This window comes from Oncorhynchus keta, chromosome 4, assembly GCF_023373465.1.
Source record: "Oncorhynchus keta strain PuntledgeMale-10-30-2019 chromosome 4, Oket_V2, whole genome shotgun sequence".
Classification (NCBI taxonomy): Eukaryota; Metazoa; Chordata; class Actinopteri; order Salmoniformes; family Salmonidae; genus Oncorhynchus; species Oncorhynchus keta.
In genome coordinates, this window is record NC_068424.1 from 33,581,914 (window position 1) to 33,597,927 (window position 16,014).

The 16,014-nt window shown below is 42.4% G+C and overlaps 1 protein-coding gene across 5 annotated transcripts in view; it reads right to left on the reverse strand.

Annotated features, from left to right (window-relative positions):
* Positions 1-16,014, reverse strand: part of lmbr1 (limb development membrane protein 1) — a 55,352-nt gene that overhangs the window by 2,938 nt on the left and 36,400 nt on the right. For 3 of the 5 annotated variants that reach the window (XM_052506404.1, XM_052506392.1, XM_052506401.1), the window contains 5 exons: positions 13,613-13,686; positions 13,130-13,220; positions 12,427-12,493; positions 3,101-3,262; positions 435-1,769 (listed from right to left, as the gene is read on the reverse strand). In XM_052506404.1, coding sequence (XP_052362364.1) covers positions 1,648-1,769; positions 3,101-3,262; positions 12,427-12,493; positions 13,130-13,220; positions 13,613-13,686 — 516 coding nt within the window. In that variant the 3' untranslated portion in view covers positions 435-1,647. Of the gene's footprint in view, positions 1-434; positions 1,770-3,100; positions 3,263-9,555; positions 10,003-12,426; positions 12,494-13,129; positions 13,221-13,612; positions 13,687-16,014 lie in introns of those variants that run through there. The other 2 variants (XM_035760487.2, XM_052506412.1) reach the window with 2 other exon arrangements.

The following is a 16,014-nucleotide window of genomic DNA, read 5'->3' on the forward strand; positions in this document are numbered from 1 at the left end:
CATTACAAGACACACACAGACGATGAATATGTGTATATATATATATATATATATTTTTAAACACTGCCTCCGTCATTTGACATTTTCGACCCCAGACATCCTGGCCCTGTCACAACAAGCTTTAGAGACTTTGCCCCTTTGCCTCGTCATCTTCACATCAGTCCAAAGGCACAGTGGATTTTGATATCTATCTACCTGGCTACAGCCACAGTAGTCATATTGCTGCCTAGGTTGCAGGGAATGCAGACCCAGGCAGCCTTGGAACAGGTTAGGAGTTATGTATGACATATGATGTCATTTGGATTGATTATTACTGAAATGACCAAAAACCAAAAGGTTAAACGTCTCGTCAGTGCAAATAACTATGGTAAAAATGACAGAGCATGCAATCATACAGCACTAATTTGGTTCAGACAATCCGAGCACAAACCGTATAATAATAAAACTTTATTCATTTGGCACAATTCATACAGAGGCAGCAACTCAATGTAAAATAATAAAATAATACAAAATAGAGAAAGAAATGACAAACCAGTAAAGTTGCAAAAAATACAAATACAAAAGTACAAACAGGATAGGACACGAGAATATTAATAGGATATTAAAATAAGACAAAAAAGTCAACTAAATCTAAAATATCCAGACTAATTCAAAGCAAGCTAAAAAAAAAGGTGAGTCTTAAGCCCGGTACAGATACAACTACCAGGACAAGACATGACGGTGTTACTTGGCTTTACAACGACGTTCGCTTGATCTGAACGGTCTAGTTTTAGAACGTCTCATGATGGCCGCTGAAGTTTCCAAGATTAAACCCGTCAAATCTTTTCGAAAGACGCGAAACGACACTTGTCAGTTTAGTCAATCAAAGAAAAATGCTAAGACGCTCTGTGTTTAGCCAAGAAGACAGCAAGCTAGCTATTTGCTGTAGTTAATAGCTAGCTTAAATTGCTGATATTTTTCCTGACAGGTCAAAGTGTGCCCTGTTTCTGGCGTATGTATTCTATGATACTTGTCTGCTGAAACACTGATACAAAACGACCAAACAACTTAGTTTCAAAAGTTTTATCAGGTCATTGTACAGAGACATCGTTACCGTAGAAACAGTCAACCGGTCATCTTTTTATTTTTTTTATCTTTAGAAAGCTTAGAAAAAAATTATACGACTGTCTGGTTCTCATCTCTGCTTATGACGGCTGTTGTATCTGTACCAGGCCTTCAACCTCTGGATTCTAAGCCGGGGGAGGGTTCTTAGCGAACATATGGAATTGTAAAAAAAAAAAAAAAAAAAAAAGGTCATACCAAGGATTATTTATCCCTTTGATTTTGACTTAAGACCCCTGAAGGTATCAACAAATATATATTGGATGAAACATAGAATTTGGAGTTACTGCTATTAGCCAATAGAAATGCGCAGAGTAACAGAGTCACAACATGGAACAGAGAGTCCAAACAAAAGTCCCCCCAAAAATCTAAAGGAAGTTTGTTCTCTCATTGATAGAAGAGCAGGATTTTTTTCTTCATGTATTTATCCCCTTATTTTAGCTATTAAACTATCTCCATATATACTTCCATAAAAAAAACATTTTAAACTGGTACTGGGGACCTTCAGATGAGTCCAGGTCCGGCTGGCCGGCCAGCCAGACGGACCTAGACATTTTCATAATTTGTGAGACTCGATTGGTGTGTAGACCAATCCGTTCGGATACTACAGACCCTGACAGAAGAGGCTGTACCGACTTCAGACGAGTCTTGTGAGGCTTTTTGGCACCCTAGAGCAAAACGGAGAACACCACTGTGTTCGTGAGAGTCATCTTTCAATAGAGTTTGTACGCCAAACTGGTCAGACGCTACATACGATTTTGTGAGAAAACCGATTTTCGGGATGTCTCATAGTCTGACAAACACCGCTGTAGCTCTGCCACCTTTCACTGTAGGAGGTATCGGCGGATGGAGTTGATTGAGACACAGCCCACGCAAAAAAACGTGTCTCCAGCTTAGACAGATTGTTATGGAGATTCTTTTGTTGTTAATTATATTTCCTCGGGGCGCGACCACTGTAGGCTAAGGGTTAAGTATGAGACACACCATGAGTTGAGAATGACCCCTAAGTTCCTAACCTCCTTTTTACTAGTGCCTGGTGACCAAGTTCGCTGTCCCCTCTGGACTCTTAAGCCAAATCACCAGATCCTCATTCTTGTCTTCCTTCAAATGTACCAAGTTGTTGGACATTAAATGTATTAAGGCTCCCAAAAACAACTAACCTATCAGTTGATAGCATTAGGGTCATCTGGTGCTGCACATATGTCTAGCTGCATGTCATCTGCATAGCTATGAAGGGGTAACATGTATAGTGAGAACAAAAGAGGACCAAGAATAGATCCTTGAGGGACTCCACAGGTGATATCTGCTCTCCCTGATACATACTTCCCCAGGCAGATCGGGATCAAACCAGTTTAGCACAGTATCAGAAAGACCAAACCGTTTCTCCAGACTACCAGTTCTATCAATATCTTATGGTCAAAAGTATCAAAAATGGCATTTAAATCTAAGACTCTGTACAGGTGGAGGATTTCAAATGCTCTTTCATTTATGGAAAACTAGCTCAACGGTGGGAGGCCGAGTTAGGGTACAATCTGGTTCAGTATTGCACAGGGACTGCACTGCAATGCCATAGCTTATGTTAACCATTTTTACAAGGAAATATAACGCAAACTCCTCACATTTAGACGATGAAGCCTGGCTGAGCAAGTCTGCCGCCGTGGCTGGATAAAGTAAGAAATTAACAACTGAAAACAATATCCTTGGATTTTTCTAGATGTCTGTAATAATCTTTGAGAAATGGGCTTGCCTTTCTTTTCATACAACTTTATTATAGATAGCAATATGTTCTTAAATAACACATAAATTAACCTGTAAGCAATCAATTGTTGAAAACAGTGTCCTCGGATTGTTCTCATTGCCTGTATTAATCTTTGACTAGGCTTAATTATTGTAAAAAGCAATGCATTCTTTAAGAACACCGGTAACTCAATGAACCACTCATTTTGTAATTTCTGCTTTGTTTGACATGAACATGAGTATATGAATATAAAGATGTTACCTAATGCTTTCAAGAGTTCCTCTCTGATCGCTGAGGTGAACTTCCGGACTAGGCAGAGGGTAGTTACCACGGCAAACAGCAAGTTGTATGACAGGACGATATAGAAGTTTCCCAGCCAATTGAATCTCCCAAAGTCTCCGAGAAGGTCAAACCTGGTGATACCTGTGAAGAGTGTTAAGATATTAAATAAAAGACCACCAGATGTAATGTTCTTCCATTTGAGTGGATGGATTTCATGAACACAAAACAATCTACTATACCATGATGATTTTGACATACTGGAACATAGGGGTTTCTCATGAAACGTAACATTATTTTGCACACTGATAATTCTACATCATTTGCTAGGTTTCCATCTAAATTAGCGACATATTTCATGTGAATATTCTCAAATCTGCACAAATAAAACAATATGCACATTTTCCCACCAGAGATGTTTCCATCAAACTGACTTGTTGTGGATAAAAGACTACATGCATGATGACGTAGTGCTCATACATTTTTTTTCTCCCCCGATTCAATTCCAATGTACCGAATAACAAATACAAAAGTTATAATTCTGTACATTGGTTTCCATCTCATTTTATCTCTACAGACAGTTTCATCAAACACCAAATAGCAAACTTAACCAATCTGGTTGGCGCATGCTCTCTAGACAAGAGTACACAGATAAGATTATACGATGAGATACGCATAAGAGAAATATCATTTTATTTGATAATTGGAAGCCAAACACCGATCATCATGTCACCCGAATTCAAATAGCAGCCGTAGCGCAATATTTAGCCTATTGGAAATGTCCATGGTCACCGTGCACTTAACAACCATATGAAGTGCATCATAACTTGTTTCATCTGCCTATAAAAACTTGTCCTGCTTTTCCATAATCGTGGTTGTAGGCCTATAGGTAACGATGGTTATTATATCAATATTTGCACGTAAAGGTGTTTCAACTGCCATTTCTTGCATAATACATTTTACAGACAAAAATATTTCCACCAGCCTTGGAAACCTGGTTACTGACACCAGCTCTTACCCCTGGTTGAGTTATCTGTCTAACTAATGTGTAATGTAGGCCTATCAATATTCTAGGATTCCCATTGAGATGTAGTGATGAGCAGCATTACATGATTGGACTTTATTGATGGACTGAAAACCAAGAGGAATCAATACAAACACAGGGCAAACATCTGGAGGGGAAAATATAGCTTGATTCTTTCCCAGAGACCGGCACTAAATATACAGTGGGGCAAAAAAGTATTTAGTCAGCCACCAATTGTGCAAGTTCTCCCACTTAAAAAGATGAGGCCTGTAATTTATCATAGGTACACTTCAACTATGACAGACAAAATGAGAAAAACCCCCCCCAGAAAATCACATTGTAGGATTTTTAAGGAATGTATTTGTAAATTATGGTGGAAAATAAATATTTGGTCAATAACAAAAGTTTCTCAATACTTTGTTACATACCCTTTGTTGGCAATGACAGAGGTCAAACATTTTCTGTAAGTCTTCACACGGTTTTCACACACTGTTGCTGGTATTTTGGCCCATTCCTCCATGCAGATCTCCTCTAGAGCAGTGATGTTTTGGGGCTGTTGCTGGGCAACACAGACCTTCAACTCCCTCCAAAGATTTTCTATGGGGTTGAGATCTGGAGACTGGCTAGGCCACTCCAGGACCTTGCAATGCTTCTTACGAAGCCACTCCTTCGTGTGTTTGGGATCATTGTCATGCTGAAAGACCCAGCCACGTTTAATCTTCAATGCCCTTGCTGATGGAAGGAGGTTTTCACTCAAAATCTCACGATACATGGCCCCATTCATTCTTTCCTTTACACAGATCAGTCGTCCTGGTCCCTTTGCAGAAAAACAGCCCCAAAGCATGATGTTTCCACCCCCATGCTTCACAGTAGGTATGGTGTTCTTTGAATGCAACTCAGCATTCTTTGTCCGCCAAACACGACGAGTTTAGTTTTTACCAAAAAGTTATATTTTGGTTTCATTTGACCATATGACATTCTCCCAATCTTCTTCTGGATCATCCAAATGCTCTCTAGCAAACTTCAGGCGGGCCTGGACATGTACTGGCTTAAGCAGGGGGACACGTCTGGCACTGCAGGATTTGAGTCCCTGGCGGCGTAGTGTGTTACTGATGGTAGGCTTTGTTACTTTGGTCCCAGCTCTCTGCAGGTCATTCACTAGGTCCCCCCGTGTGGTTCTGGGATTTTTGCTCACCGTTCTTGTGATCATTTTGACCCCACGGGGTGAGAACTTGCGTGGAGCCTTCCATTTCCTAATAATTGCTCCCACAGTTGATTTCTTCAAACCAAGCTGCTTACCTATTGCAGATTCAGTCTTCCCAGCCTGGTGCAGGTCTACAATTTGTTTCTGGTGTCCTTTGACAGCTCTTTGGTCTTGGCCATAGTGGAGTTTGGAGTGTCTTTTATACTGATAACAAGTTCAAACAGGTGCCATTAATACAGGTAACGAGTGGAGGACAGAGGAACCTCCTAAAGAAGAAGTTACAGGTCTGTGAGAGCCAGAAACCTTGCTTGTTTGTAGGTGACCAAATAGTTATTTTCCACCATAATTTGCAAATTAATTAATTAAAAATCCTACAATGTGATTTTCTGGATTTTTTTTCTCATTTTGTCCATCATAGTTGAAGTGTACCTATGATAAATTACAGGCCTCATCTTTTTAAGTGGGAGAACTTGCACAATTGGTGGCTGACTAAATACTTTCTTGCCCCACTGTACATGTTCTTTTTTCCCAAACACCTTTGGCAAGACGATCACTGTGTTTATAAGCACAAACCCTTCCCTTTCCACAACTGCATGGGGTTTCAGTGAATTAACTATTTAAGAATGCCTGTTCTTTCGGCAGTTGAGGCACTTTGGAAAGTGTCTCTCTTCAATAAGCCAACTCTTTCAACAGGCAAGAAAGGCCAAATTGAAAGAAGGGCTTATACCCCAAAACCATTTGATGTACACTGCATATTAAGATACTCAGGCTATGACGGATCCAGGATAGACAAACCCTTTATGTAACGGATTTAGCAGCCAATGCCACTCTTCCTGAGAAAAGGTCATTTTCATTGTGTGACGGATTACATATTATTCCTTTCACAGGAAACGGTTTTGTTAGTTGGACCTTGGACAATTTGTTAGCGTGTAAAAACCGAGTGGGGGAAAAAAAGAAAGAAATGAGCAACACCCCAGGCATCATGGTTATCAATGAGACCACCGTCACCTGCACACATACACCTGAGTCAACTGCTCTGAAGTACACATATCTAATTCAAACAGTAAACAAGCAGAATCTTGTAGGTTTCCGCTGTAGCCAAGACAGATTGTGCAATTCATGGCGGGCGGGTCTGACCCCCTGCCGAGAGGGAATCCTCCATTCAGGCCACTCAGAGACATTCACGCCATGGCTCATCTGAGTCAGTGGAGGCTGCTGAGGGGAGGACGGCTAATAATAATGGTTGGAATGGAGTCAATGGAATGGTATGAACCACATGGAAACCACAACTTTGATGTGTTTGATACCATTCCATTGAATCCATTCCAGACATTATTATGAGCCGTCCTCCCCTCAGCAGCCTCCACTGGTCTCAGTGCATGCTTAGTATGAATCATAAACAGAACAACACCTGAACTTTATTAGAACTTCACAAAAACGACTTGTAGACTTCAATGATATTATTGCTGGCCAAAATGCTCATCCCTGAGATAATATGGCCAGGTAGCCACTTCCTCCTGTCCTCTATGTGGCTATGCACACCTCTGGGTTATTCTGATGAGGAATTCATGTGTGAGACCTGCTGCAGACAGTGCCAGTGCATGGTGAGGTTGATTCTCTCCTTTATCTATCTCTTCAGCACTGACAGAGAAAAAAACGAGTGTCTGTTTATTTATCCCCCCCGTATAGCACATTCTGTTGGTTGGAAGTATTTTATATAAATCATTTCAATTGGAAAGCTCATTTTGTGTATCAGTTCATAAACCATGTGCTATTTTTCAACTTGTATAGCACAGCTGTCATTTTTTTGGTCCTTAAATAAAACTGGTATAAAACTTTTTTTCTATAACCAATTTGTCTTTAATGCAAGGACGACAAACAAGTTCCTTACCTTCTCCCCTCGTCTCTTCCATTTTTGCAGTAATGATGCAATTATTTGGTTGTAATTTTGAATAGAGCCTACATTTCCATGTATTCTTGTTAGCTGCATGTGTGAGACAACTCCACCCGTCCGATTTATGATATATTTACAAAGATTAAACCGAGTTTAATTCCCCTCCTAAAAATAATGGTTTTTTTTCATCAATTAGTATATTTCAGTTTAACCGTAATATTTGTTCGGTCTTTTCTGGTGGATTAATCTGAAATATTAAATATATTAAATAAATCTGAAACATTTTCAAACAACCAAAAGTGAGATGTCGTAGTCTGAATAAAGGGGAAAAGTGCATTCTTGAACACCAGGTGAGCCATTCTTACTAATCTGCTAGCGAACCAATTCTGATTTAAGTATAGTTTTGTATGACTGAAGCCTTTAGTGACAGATCTAATGCTTTAATATTTAATCGTTTCTGACCTCCAAATCCATATTCATTAAATAAATAGGCCTGTTTAATTTTGTCTGGCTTGCCATTCCAAATGAAATGCAATATTTTTTATTCATATAATTTAAAAAAACAAGCCGTTAGGTGTAGGCAGGGCCATAGACAAATAGGTCAACTGGGATATGACTAAAAATTTAAAATCAGGATGATTTTTCCACAAATAGACAGGTATTTTCCTTTCCGTGGTAACAAGATCTTATCTACTTTTGATAATTTCTTTCTTTCGGAATATAAATACCTAGTATGTCCACTTCACCTTTGCTCTCGAGTGGCGCAGCAGTCTAAGGCACTGCATCTCAGTGCTTGAGGCGTCACTAAAGACACCCTGGTTCAAATTCAGGCTGTATCACAACCGGCTGTGATTGGGAGTCCCATAGGGCGGCGCACAATTGGCCCAACGTTGTCCAGGTTTGGCCGGTGTAGGCCGTCATTGTAAATAAGAATTTGTTCTCAACTGACTTGCCTAGTTAAATAAAGGTAAAAAAAAAAACACAATTCTATTGGTAAACGACACGTGAATGTAAAAGTTGTATTTTTATGTGATCCAATAAGTAATTTGGTTGTAATCCAGAGAGGTTAGAAAAATTATCAAGATCCTCTATTTTTAATTGTACCTTTATTTAACTAGGCAAGACCTAGAGGCCTTGTTCAGGGGCAGAATAACAGATTTTTTACATTGTCCAGTCTGGGATTCAATCGAGCAACCTTTCATTTACTGGCACAACGCTCTAACCACTAGGCTACCTGCCGCCCCTCTATGAGGCTGTGGAGGGATCCAAATTGTGGATTTAAAAGAAAACATGAATCATCAGCGTACAATGACACCTTTGTTTTTAAGCCCTGGATTTCTAGCCCCTTGATATTATTGTTGGAGCTGAATTTTATAGCTAACATTTCGAAGGCCATAATAATATCCTTCCTGTTTGGCCCTGTCCGGGGGTGTCCTCGGATGGGGCCACAGTGTCTCCTGACCCTTCCTGTCTCAGCCTCCAGTATTTATGCTGCAGTAGTTTATGTGTCGGGGGGCTAGGGTTAGTTTGTTATATCTGGAGTACTTCTCCTGTCCTATTCGGTGTCCTGTGTGAATCTAAGTGTGCGTTCTCTAATTCTCTCCTTCTCTCTTTCTTTCTCTCTCTCGGAGGACCTGAGCCCTAGGACCATGCCCCAGGACTACCTGACATGATGACTCCTTGCTGTCCCCAGTCCACCTGACCGTGCTGCTGCTCCTGTTTCAACTGTTCTGCCTTATTATTATTCGACCATGCTGGTCATTTATGAACATTTGAACATCTTGGCCATGTTCTGTTATAATCTCCACCCGGCACAGCCAGAAGAGGACTGGCCACCCCACATAGCCTGGTTCCTCTCTAGGTTTCTTCCTAGGTTTTGGCCTTCCTAGGGAGTTTTTCCTAGCCACCGTGCTTCTACACCTGCATTGCTTGCTGTTTGGCGTTTTAGGCTGGGTTTCTGTACAGCACTTTGAGATATCAGCTGATGTACGAAGGGCTATATAAATACATTTGATTTGATATAGATATACTGATAGTGGACAACCTTGTTTTACTCCGACAGTTTAATTCTTTGAGAAATTGCCATTATTTACTATTTTACACCTAGGGTTACTGTACATGACTTTAACCCATTGTATATGAGATTCTCTAAAATGTTAATATTCCAGTCATTCATATATAAATTCCAGTTGTACTTTATCAAAAGCCTTTTCAAAGTCAGCTATGAATACTAGGCCTGGTTTCCCCGATATTTCAGTGTTCTATCGTTTCCAGTACTTGTGAAATCATACGGAAAAACCACATGACTTCATGTGGAGAATCGCAAGTGTTTTATTGCTCTTTAAAAAGTAAAAATAAAATAGTGACACTAAACAGGAGGATAATTTACCCTGAGGTGGATTACAATTCTTCAGCGGTAAATATGCTAAACTCTTATCATTCATTCCTGTGCTTTCTTTCAATGTTCTGAGTGTGAACTAACTCACAGTGCATGCACCCAAGTTGTGTGTGCATACATTTTTTTTATTAAAACACGACAAGCATACATCAACCAACCATTCAATTCATCACATTTAGCTATTCCAAAACTGTCATAGCTCACTGAGGTAATATTTGTGAATTTTTTATTTATTTTTTATTCGGTAATGCCTGTGAAACCGCTGCACAACAATTAGATTAGGAGATTGATTGAGTGTCTGTAAAGATGTATTTACAGCCTCTGCAAGATGTTGGCGAGCATCGAGGGCCTTTAACCAAATTGCCTGTAAAGAGACAGGAAGAGGGGGTGGAGAGAGACCGCAGTCAATACACCATGCCAGTACGGTCAAGCTAAATTAATTTCTAATGCTAAAGGTTTAGATCTCGGGTTTGGTATTAGGAGAAAAGCTGATGGGAAGTAAAGGGGTTCTTGGCATTAGAGGAGACAACACTTACGTCCCAAATGGCACCCTGTTCCTTATATAGTGCACTACTTTTGACCACGAACCATAGGGCTATTATGGCATATGTCTAGAGATGATGTAACCCCTCTTAGAAGAACCGGTCTTCCTCTGATCACTCGTTTCACATCAGCACCATTATGCAGAATTTAGCATTGTGTGTGTGTATGTGGGCCAAGTGGAATCCATCTCGTCTCACCATCCATTCCAAGTAAGATGGACGACGCCGTGGCGATTACATTAACGGATTCATTTTTAATAACACATCCACTAAAATCGGCGGAGAAAGGTGGCTTATGTATTCAATCGACAAGATTAAAAACGATAAAAGGACAACTAGAATAGCATCTATGTAATAAATGGTGATTTTCTGAGATGGTTGTACTCCGTTTGATAGTGTGCGCACCAAATGGCACCCTGTTCCTTATATAGTGCGCTACTTTTGCCCAGCCACAGTGTAATATCCCAGGAACAGCAGCCAGGCTGACAGGAGTGACTAGAGTCCTCTTTGCTGCAGTCTCTCACTGTGCTTTTGGGGACACTGCAGATAAAAGTTACACAAACATACATGGGAAGAAAAGTACATTCTCAATGGGGGCGGGGTTTCTAGTGCATGCCTTCATCCTTAATGGCACCCAACTCCCCATGGTTCAAGTAGTGCACTATGTCGGTAGTAATAGGGCTCGACGCTGACCTTTTCACAAGTTGACAAATGGAGGAGCACACAAAGAAATGGAGGAGCACAATGAAAAATATTTGAGGTAACAAGATGTTGTCTTTGTAGTAATGGTGCAATCATGACGGTCATGAATCTGCGCTCATTGTCCTCTCCATGGCACTCAGGGGCTGCGGTACAGTGAAGTAATCATTGCAACAATTATCATCAGGGCGATCTTTTTCTTCTTTCTCCATAGGCGCACTGGTGCTCCTAAATTACAATTCCTGGTCGCGCCGCAAATATGTGGCACATATGCAAGTAAAATATTTGCACTCGAGCCTGGGAATAGGGTGCCATTTCGGGCGCAGGCTATATCACTCTGATGCTTTCAAACACACACACTTACATAACTTGTCATTTTTAGCCGTCCGTTTCCCCTCCCTGAAATAAAATGTGTTTATGGGACTTTTACCCTTGTCTGTACCCTGACTAACCCTGCCACCGGGGGGGGGGGGTGGGGGAACAACAGTACAGAGCACTCCCATTTCAGCAGCGTCACAGGTCCCAAGGCTCCCTTTCAAGAGAAGCTTAAATAAAACATGGCGTCCGTCCGACAGGAATTCTCTACAAGCAGCGGTTGTCACAAAGACATCAGACCCATTTTCCTCCCACATCACCTCAATTCTTAGTGATGTTTGTGTTCATGTCAGTCCTGGGTTCAAATACATGAAAAATGTCTTTCAAATACATTGAGTTTGCTTGAGTCTGCTTGGAGTGCCAGATGGGTAGTATTTACAATTTGGAGACTTTCCTATTGGTTTGTTAAGCCAGGAAAGGATTTTCCCAAGCAGTTGAAACCCAAGTCATCGGATTTACTTTGCTTAAAATCGACCATGCCCTCCGGTTCTCTCTCTCACAAACACGTTAATATCTTCACAAAATGGCAGAACGGTAACAATGTAGAGTTTCGATTTCCCATAACACACATATCCAAAACTCCATCTCCCCATGTCTTCCTCCGGAGGGCTTTGGATGAGGGTAGCCTTCATACGTTTAATCCATCTCATCTATTCAGCGTCACAGAGCAGAACCTGTTGGTATTTTGCAACGCTCCCTACGACTCACTGTACGCCAACACGCACACAGACCACGCTATTTAAACAGCTGTGGCCTGCTCGCTGCGTGTCTATTAGTACCATTGTGAATGCGCTGCTAAACCTGTCATTTCTCCCTCTCTTGCTCCATTCTCTTCTCAAATCGCCATGGCAAACTGTGAAGGAATTTAACTTGTTAACCATAACGGTTTGAGGGGCGGGGGGGGCGGCTGGGACGGCAGGGGATAGCTGAAGTTCTCTGACCGGCCCTCGTGGTCATTTACTTAAGACCGGGAATGGGATGGTCACCTCACCTCCACCACTGCCCTCCTACGTTCGTCGTGAAATTGATCTAAAGCAGTCCACTAAACACGTACATCTGTGCTCACCTATCGGTTCCATCAACTATGCTTTAGTGAGCTACGAGGTGCCATCTGGGACCCCCCACCCCAAAATATAAAAAAAAAGGTTGAATGAATGGCAGGAGAGACTCACCAAGTGTTCTGGACATGACTGGCAGGGCTGAACTCAGCACCAGGATGGACACACAGCAACCAATGATCTACATGAGGGAGACAGACAGGGTTAGAGTATAGAACTTTAACTCGTGAACTCGGGTTAACAAATAGATAGGCCGCGATGAAACGTTTGAGTGTGAGAACTGGGAGGGCGAGAATAGCTTTGCAAGTCAGTGTGCGAGTGTACACACACAGACACACACACACACACACACCTCTTCAGAGTAAATGGATTCCACATATTGTGCAATTAGTACCTCTGAAGATGCTCATTACCAGGTTCTGCTCCTTTGTGGCTTTCGAGTCCTTTCACCGAGTCGTCCTGGCTAGTTACAAAGCCTCACCGTTCCCCCTGCTCATTACCAAGTGAATGTCTGCCACCGTGGGCCAAACAGAGTACACACACACACACACACAGTCCCCCCCGATTCTCTCTCACTGAAAATAAGAGCTTGCACGGCGTCCGTGTTTACGCAACACACAAACAAATATTGGGGTGAGAGGTCAACTGAACCATTCAGGTTGAGGACTGTTGAGGAAGATGCCAGAGGAGAAGAGAGAGAGAAAGAATGAAAGCAAGGAAGAGAGAGAGAGAGAGAGAGAGAGAGAGTGCAAGGGCTGAAGAGGAAGAAACAAAAGGAGGCCTAAATATATCACCTTCTTCATGTGTGTGTGTTTACCGTTGTCATGGTCGTGTCGTCTTTCCTGGGAGTGAGGCCTTCAAACACTCGCAAGCTGTAGAAGCCGACAACAGAGGACACCATCAAATAGCTGTTGCTGAATCAAGGACAAGACATCCTTACGCTTTCGAGACAAAACGCCGTAACATGGACATTTAGTGACATTTCAAGTGGTAAGTTGGCACCTTTTCACCAAGGGTAAAGGTGAAAAGAGGTGACGAAACACGACAGAATGTCCCGGGAAGTGTCCGGCTAAGCTACGTCTTAAGTCAACACCACCAGTCCTAGGAATGTCACTGGGGTCACCACGGAGCAGGGGCCCATATGTATCAAGTGTCTTAAGAGTAGGACTGCTGATCTAGGATCAGTTTTGCCTTTACGATCACAATGAACACGATTACATGGACAGAGAGGACCTGATCCTGGATCAGTACTCCTTACCTGGATACACTTTATACAGATCTGGGGTCATTAAAAGGATACAACATGAGGACAATCTCCACCACTGCCTGGACGACTCCGAACGTGGACAGTGAGGTGTTCCCAAGTCCCCGATCCTGGAACGACAGAGAGGGAGAGTGTGTTTTAGATAGGATAGAGATGAGGAAAGGAGAGAGTGTGCTGAAATAGCAAATGGGCTGGATTCAAATCCCATGCTGCAGGTGGTAGTGACCCCAAGGCTAGACCATAAATCAAATCACCATTCAAAATTAGGATCTCTCATGTCGTTGCGTAGTCGGAAGAACACAAATAAATCATGAGTAAAATAATTGTACGTGACAAAGTTAAAGTGAAGTACTTCGTGAGGTTCTATAATCTGTGGGCATGTGATTACAGAAGGAGAAGTTCCGACTTGGTACAAATCAAAGTTCTCTCTTCAACACAGACAGACGGAATCAAAACCGGCTTAGTAATGGATGGAAAGCGATGAAAGAGAGAAAAATACTCCCTTTTTAAATCACTGTCGATCACACAGCATGTGAACAGGTGTTCAAACAAGCGAAAAAGGCATTCAAGTGCTGACGGTAAAAAACATGGAACATTCAAAAAAAACAAAAAAACAACAAAACAAATACTTTGGCAAACGTGTCGGATCTTTTCTGCCCTGCCCGTTTGAAGTTTGTGCCGGGAAAGAGATACATCTATATATACACACGCCACTAGCCTCGGCATCTGTGGGATATTTGCTTTTGTCAGACTTGGCACCTTAACTGTTTACGTTAACCACTTTTTTACTTCAATCCAAGGCTCAATGAGCCGCTTTCTCTGTGTTGGAGCGACACAGCAGAGGAAGACAACGCCCGAGTCCCAAATGGCACCCTATTCCCTTTACGGGGCACTTCACCACGGCCCAAGGGGCTCATTTTCAAAAGCAGTGCATATACCGAGTAGGGCGCCATTTGGGACACAACCAATGTCTTTGTCTGCTGTGGTGCACTACTTTGGACCAGGGCCCGTGGGGCTAGTCTCAAAAGTAGTGCACGGTTTACAGAAGAGGGTGGCATTTGGGATGCTGGCCTGTCCGTTGGAGAGATCTATGCTGTGGCGCACAGCAGCACAGGGACACGTCATTGTTCAGAGTGCTGCATTTCTATCAAGTTGAACACTTCACCGGCGTCACGACTAGGAGCTAGCCGCGACAGCATTCAAACCTTAAAAAATAAATAAAACACTTGTTCATACACTCTGCACACTTGCTCTAACACAAGCGATCTCTGGTGCACGCAATACACACACACCACACACACACACACACAGAGAGAAAAAAAGGGAAACCTGACAGGTCGTTTCACGCATTTTTATGCAAGTGGCATCTAAAGGAGCTTACTGTGGAGATGTGCCGCAGAGGCCCCCTCAGAGAATTAGCACACAGCATCTGGTGTCATCTATTAATAGTGGAGCGGGAGGGGTTGTGTGTGTGTGGGAGAGGGAGTGTGTTATGCTTGTGTGTGTCAACGCTATGGGAAAGGTAAACTCCTCAGTGTTACCGTTCTGCCATTTTGTAAAGATATTAACATGTCAAAGTGGCAGGTGTGTGTGTGTGTGTGTGTGTGTGTGTGTGTGTGTGTGTGTGTGTGTGTGTGTGTGTGTGTGTGTGTGCGTGGCAGCGTTCTCATTCCGCCCTCTCTCCAACCTGGTCTCCTTTGCATTCTAGTGGTGGGTTGGGGCGGGCTGGGGCAGAGGGTAAGGTCGGTGTCGGTCGCAGCCTGCCGCGGCTGGCTCATTCAGACACGCCTTGGTGTGTTTGTTGCTTCTGGGATTAGCGGTGAGCAGCACCTGTGTGCAGGTGAGGTCGTGAGCCCGAGTGCAGAGCGTGTACACACACTGGGCCCTTCAGGTGTGTCCCGTCCTCCTCCTCCACACTTTGATGTACTTCACATAGTTTTAATGATGGATAATAACAGAAAGAAAAATAAATATATTCTGTGGATTAAGATGTTTTTTTCCGTTGTTGTTGCAAAGCTGCAGACTGACAAGGAACTGACTGTCATCAGTAGGGTTACAAAACTCTGGGAACATTCAATACATTCCCTGGTTTTCTCAAAATCCCAGTTGGAGGATTTTGCAGAACAGGGAGGGAATAAGCAGGGAATCCCGAATCCTCCAAACCGGGATTTCTTGAAAACCAGGGAATTTCTTGAAAGTTCCAGGAATTTTGCAACCCGAGTCATCAGTCAAACGTTCAGAGGTATGCGGTGGTGGGAAGGTGGGGCTCTGGAGGAAGGTTTCCCTAGGTACAGATCTAGGATCAGCTTCAGCTTTTTTTATATTTTTTTTAAATGGGACAATCCACAGTTGCTACATCCATTTTTGGAATTTAGAAATGAATGAAATACACTCAATGAGTCGAACCTAAGAAACCTAAGAATGCCTCGTGAGCTTAG